The 5,010-nt window shown below is 57.6% G+C and overlaps 4 protein-coding genes across 5 annotated transcripts in view; all 4 read left to right on the top strand.

Annotated features, from left to right (window-relative positions):
* Nucleotides 1-272, top strand: part of ABB37_06727 (hypothetical protein) — a gene marked incomplete at its 3' end in the record, with an annotated part of 1,525 nt that extends 1,253 nt beyond the window's left edge. The window contains exon 1 of the mRNA XM_015805103.1: nt 1-272. This exon is cut by the window's left edge and continues 1,253 nt beyond it. Within this exon, the coding sequence (XP_015656396.1) occupies nt 1-272 (272 nt within the window).
* A 1,068-nt stretch (nt 273-1,340) lies between these two features.
* ABB37_06728 (hypothetical protein) lies at nt 1,341-1,844 on the top strand (the record flags this gene model as incomplete). The annotated part of the gene is made up of 1 exon (XM_015805104.1): nt 1,341-1,844. The coding sequence occupies one exon, from the start codon at nt 1,341-1,343 to the stop codon at nt 1,842-1,844; it is 504 nt and encodes a 167-aa protein (XP_015656397.1).
* Nucleotides 1,845-2,610: 766 nt separating this feature from the next.
* On the top strand, nt 2,611-3,387 carry ABB37_06729 (hypothetical protein; the record flags this gene model as incomplete). Of its 2 annotated transcripts, none has more annotated exons than XM_015805105.1 (1): nt 2,611-3,387. In XM_015805105.1, exon 1 carries the CDS (start codon nt 2,932-2,934, stop codon nt 3,385-3,387), a length of 456 nt encoding a protein of 151 aa, XP_015656398.1. In that variant the 5' UTR covers nt 2,611-2,931. The 2 variants fall into 2 exon arrangements, with proteins under 2 accessions (XP_015656398.1, XP_015656399.1); XM_015805106.1 differs by having other exon boundaries at nt 2,618-3,387.
* Nucleotides 3,388-4,043: 656 nt separating this feature from the next.
* Nucleotides 4,044-5,010, top strand: part of ABB37_06730 (surface membrane protein gp46-like protein) — a gene marked incomplete at its 3' end in the record, with an annotated part of 1,600 nt that continues 633 nt past the window's right edge. Inside the window, exon 1 of the mRNA XM_015805107.1 lies at nt 4,044-5,010. This exon is cut by the window's right edge and continues 633 nt beyond it. Coding sequence (XP_015656400.1) covers nt 4,378-5,010 — 633 coding nt within the window. The 5' untranslated portion in view covers nt 4,044-4,377.

Raw genomic sequence — 5,010 nt, forward strand, 5'->3', positions numbered from 1 at the left:
TCTCCAGCAGCAGCAGGGCCCACAGCAGTGCGGCAAAGAGCGGCAACGGCAGCAACTCCAACGAGGCGGGGTGTGAGGTGTTGTATTGCGTCCGGTGCCAGGCGGGCAGCACTACGAGCTGTGGTGAATGCGCGCGAAGCTACGAATTGACGACCAACTTCCAGTGTGTGCAGGGGGACGGTGCTGTTCGCGTGTCGCTGACGGCGGGCGGTCACCTGTGGGCTGCGCTGCTTCTCGCCGCTGCGCTGTGGGTGTGTTCCGCGTCGGTCTAATTATTTTCTTTCCCCCGCGAAGAGGACGGCGCAGTGGCACGCTGGTGGCCTCGCACGCGGAAGGCACGACACAGCGCTTTCCCAACAGGACAGACAGTCTGTGTTCGTGGAGGAGGCAGCTCAGTGAAGGTGTGCCGCACAGTATGCCGTTTTAAAAGGCTGTGCACGTGACGGGTGCTCCGTGGTGCAGTGGAACGTGGTAGATTCCAGCTGCCCACCGCTCGCAGCCGTGAGCATTTCTTTTGCCGTTCCTTGTTCTTTCCTTCTTTTGATCTTTTGCTGTTTTCCTCCTCTCCCCTTCTCCCCCTCTTTTTCTTTTGTTTCTTTTTCAAGCGAAGGGATGTGGTCCGCACACACAGTGCTAGCTCTTCGTTGTGGGGGTGCCGTGCGTGGTGTGAGCCGCGCCCGACAGCAGGCAGTTCTTCAAGCGCTACCACTGCTGCACTCTTGGAAAGGCCGGGTGCTGCTTTTGAATGAGCGCGACTGCTGCGAGCGGTGCCAAAGCCCCCCTGCACGCCCGCACGCCGCCACCGCCATCAATTGGCTTTCTTATTTTCTACGTTCCCTGTGATTTCTCTCTTGTGTTTCGAGTGACGCGTGCGTGCATGTGCGCGTGGGAGAGTGCTTTGCCTCCTTGCTCTTTTGCGTGGTTTCCCCGCTACCGAGGCGCTCACGGGATGGATGTGTGCGTCCGTTGCTGGTCTTTGGCGTGTGCCGTGCGGGAGTGGTGTGGTGCACGGATTGCTGCTGTGAAGCGGGATGCGGACGCGAGCGCGTTTTCGTTGCTGAGTGCTGCGTGACGCAAATGCGGAGGGACAGGCAATCATTCTTGTTCCGCGGCTGTACCCGACAACGGCTGCGTTGGTGTCCACCGATACCATCGCGCAACAGAGGGCGGCACAGAACGCGAGCCGTTGTATCAAGTAGCTCTTTCATCTGACATATATATATATAATATATATAGATGTATGTATCTACTTATGTGCAACCTTCTCTAATGCTAAAGCTGGTGAGCTCGTGTGTCTTCGTGATTCTCTTATTTTCTCATCATTTTTCTTATCTTGGTGGATGTTGTTGTGCGCTGCTGCACTATGTTTTTTTGCGGTGCACGTGCCCACGCCAGGGTATCTCGTGCAGTCCTTGCATTGCCATTGTGAGATGCCATTGTGGGTGTTTATTGTAGACTGCTGCACAGGACCCTGCGCTGCGGTGTCTGTTCCTCTCTCGCTCTGCTCGCTGTTTCTCCTGGCAATGTGCAAACGTGTGTGCTCCGTCGCGCTGCCCGGCAGCTGCTCAAATAGAGGCGCGGATCTGCCGGTGTGCGCGCCGCTGCAGCAGATTATTCCCGCAGCTGTCGCACATTACCCCCCGCAGCAGCGCACGCCGACTCGCCACCTCCAACTCTTTTTCCTCTCATTCGCGTTCTTCATTGTTATTTTGATATATTTACTTTCTGAACCAGTCATAATTTCCAAAGCTGAACCGTTTTTGGGGTGCGCATCTCCGGTGCTGTGGCGACAGCAGCAGAGGATGGCTGTCTCACCCCCGCTGTTTTTCAGTTTAACCGAGTAAAGTGTGCAACAGTCTGTTTTTTTCTCTCTTTCTTTTTTCCCGTGCTGACCTGTGACTCCAAGTCCACCGCTCATTGAAATCGGTGTGCCGAAGAGGAGCTACGGCGGGCAGACTGCGTGCCGTGCTGCGTAGAGTGTCTGCTAGTAACGCAGCCCATTTGCTTTTGCTTCTGCCGTTGCTGCGCCGCACACGCCTCAACTGCCGCAGCTGTGCTTCATCTTTGTTTCGCGTGTGTTTCAATACTGAGCCTTACTTCTCCTTTTATTATCATGTCTTTCTTTCTACGCTTCAAGCTTTTTATTCATGCGTGAATGTGTCTTTCCAATTCACTTCATCCTTCGGTAGAAATCCTCATTTCGACATCGCATAGCGAACGACGGCCCCGGCGGTGCACCACTGCTGATGTGTGTGCCTGCTGCGTGCGAAAACGGCGGTACGTGAAACGAAGGTTCCTGACTCCGGTCTCTGCACTGAAAAGCACCGCTGAGGAGCGGATGGGGTGGCCCTTTCTCCCCCGCCGCCGCTGTGGGCGGCTGCTATTGTTTTCCTGCGTGCACGCCAGCGCACGTGTTTGACCCCGAAGAGAAGCGCTTTGCAGCTCCTTGTCCGTGGACGCTGCTGCGCGATCGCTGCATTTTTATTTGGTGCAGCCACCACCTGCCATCTCTCTCTGTACTCGCCCCTCCCTCTTTTCCTCGTCTGTTTGGTGTTCTCTCGCCCCTCTCCCCCTCGCCTCTGCTGCGTGTGAACGCTTGCGCGCTGCACGAGTGCGCAGCCTCGTCAGAAAGCGGAGGCTCTTTGAGCCCATGCACGGCTTCACGCACTCCGGAAAACTTGTGGATCTGCCTCGCCGAAAACCGCTGTGCGGCGTATACGTCTGCCCCACGCCGCTCCGCCTCGCCTTCTGTCTCTGAGCTTTCCATTTTCACGGCCCGCAAGTGTTTTGCCTTCAAGTGCGTTGTCATTCCGCAGCACCGCCACAGTGCGCGCTTTGCCGCCACTTTGTGCTTCTTTTCCTTTCCTGTTGCCGCTCGAAGGCGCCTTTCCCCCCTCTCCACGTGTACTGGACTCCACTTGCGGCAAGGGTATGGCACGCTTGTCGCACGTCCCGAGCAGGCATGTGCACCCCGTTTTCGGCGCCGTCTTGCCACTGCGGTGCCGGATCTTGAGTCCGGCTGCGTCGGCGGCAGCTACTGCGCGCGGATGGGAGCGCGGTGCGGGGAGAGTGGGGTGGAGGCCCACTGAGCCGAGTGCCCCATTCGCAGCGAGAGCGCCGCCTCACCGGAGCTTCCGGCAGACGTCGGTGGTGCCGTTTGTGGCGGATGTCTCCGCTGAGCGACTGTGCGGGTGCGTCCCCCGCGAGTGGGATTGGAAGCTGGCCTTTGCGGGTGTTGCGGATGCTGCGGTGGCCGCTGGCAGCCGTGGCCCGGCAGCTGCGTGCACCTCGTCCTCTGCGGAAGGCCACTGGGCTGACTCGGCCGCGTCTCCGTGTGCCTTTCCCCTGGCACGACGAGGGCACTGCGAGATCCCAACTTTCCGGTGACCTCGTCGCTTCATCTGCGCCTCTGCGGCGTTTTAAGAGCCCGTTTCCACTACCAACGGGCTAGCCGTTCTAGGGTGGCCCGCTTCTCCGGTTGCAGAGCAAAGGATGGCGGCGACAGCAACGGAGACCGTCTTGCCCGAAATGCGTTTCCGTTGTGTGTTCTGCAGCGCTGTCCATCTTCGTTTTTACTTCTGCTTTTTTCTCTCGTCCCTGGACGAGGATGTTGTGCGAGATGCGCTGAGGTGAAAGCCGTACTTCTTTCAACGCCAACTGTTTGCTCTGCCCAGGTGTGTTTCCCTTTTGTTGCTTGCGGGGCGTTAAACTTGCTTAAGGGCGTCCACTGAGCCGTGTGCGCATAACGGCAAAGATGAAGGACTGAACTGTCTCGGATTCTGCGGTGTGCCACGTTGAAAGCGAACTGTGCTTTTCTATAGGGTGCCGCTGGTTTCTCTCCGTCGTACGTATGAATTGTGCCCTCACATGCTTGACGAGTGCGTGCCCATTACGCATAAGCGTTGCTGCCCTGCGCTCCTCGATGAAATCCCTTTCACACCGCTGTCAACGACCTTCTCCCATCACGCTGCATTTCTTGTCGATGGCTCTAAAACACGCCAACGGCTGCCACTCTGGCCTCCTTCACCATTTGGCGGCTGCTCAGAAGTCAACGCTAACCCTTCTCTAATCGCGCGCTTTTTTCGTAGGTGCTGAAATACCACTATTATTTTTCCCTTGTCCCGCCAACGCGCACGCCATTTGAGCCCTCCTTCCTCTTTCTCGCTGAGACCCCATTCGCACAATCAGCGCTATTCCGCAGCGTCAAGTTCCCGCGGTGTCTACCGAGTCCGTGGGTTCAAGGCCGTCGAAAGAGGTCTCTTCCGCCTCCTGTGCGCTGCGCTTCGCTATTTTTTTCCCCGGTTATTTCCACGTCACTCTAAACATTATTTTCCTGTCTCCGTTTCTGTTCACCGAGCAGGCCAACCGGACAGCAGCATGAGCCGTTTCTCCTCTACTCCGCAGCCGTGGAAGGCACTCGCCATCGGTGCCCTTCTCGTGTGCTGTGTTCTCGGCTCGCACGTGGCGGCTGCCGCGGACAGCAATACGTCGGTTCCATCCGCGGTGGAGCCCGAAACGGCGAAGTTCTTGCAGGCCCTCGTGGCGGGGATACCAGAGCTGAGGGAGCACATAACAGGTGACAACTACTGCACCGATTGGGACTTCTTGGCATGCGAAGACGACGTTGTGAAAGGGGTGCTACTGGATTCTTGGAGTCTGAAGCGACCGGCGAGCCTGCCGGAGCTCCCCGAAGACCTCGACGGCAGTAAGGTGACCGTGGAGCGTTTCTTGATGAATAGCCACCGCTCTAATTTGATCGGGACGCTGCCGTCGACTTGGGGAAAACTGACGAAGATGCAAAATTTCCAGCTGATCGGTAACAACTTGGAAGGCACCCTGCCGGCGGAGTGGAGCGAAATGACGGGGCTAGCCCAGATACGCATGTCCCGTAACAACCTGACGGGCACCCTTCCGGAGCAGTGGAGTAGGCTGAAAGTGTTGACTGTAATTGTGAGCAGGAACCACCTGACAGGCACCCTGCCCGCGTCGTGGAGCGCGCTGTCGCCGTTG

The sequence above is a fragment of the Leptomonas pyrrhocoris genome (assembly GCF_001293395.1).
Source record: "Leptomonas pyrrhocoris isolate H10 chromosome Unknown, whole genome shotgun sequence".
Classification (NCBI taxonomy): domain Eukaryota; phylum Euglenozoa; class Kinetoplastea; order Trypanosomatida; family Trypanosomatidae; genus Leptomonas; species Leptomonas pyrrhocoris.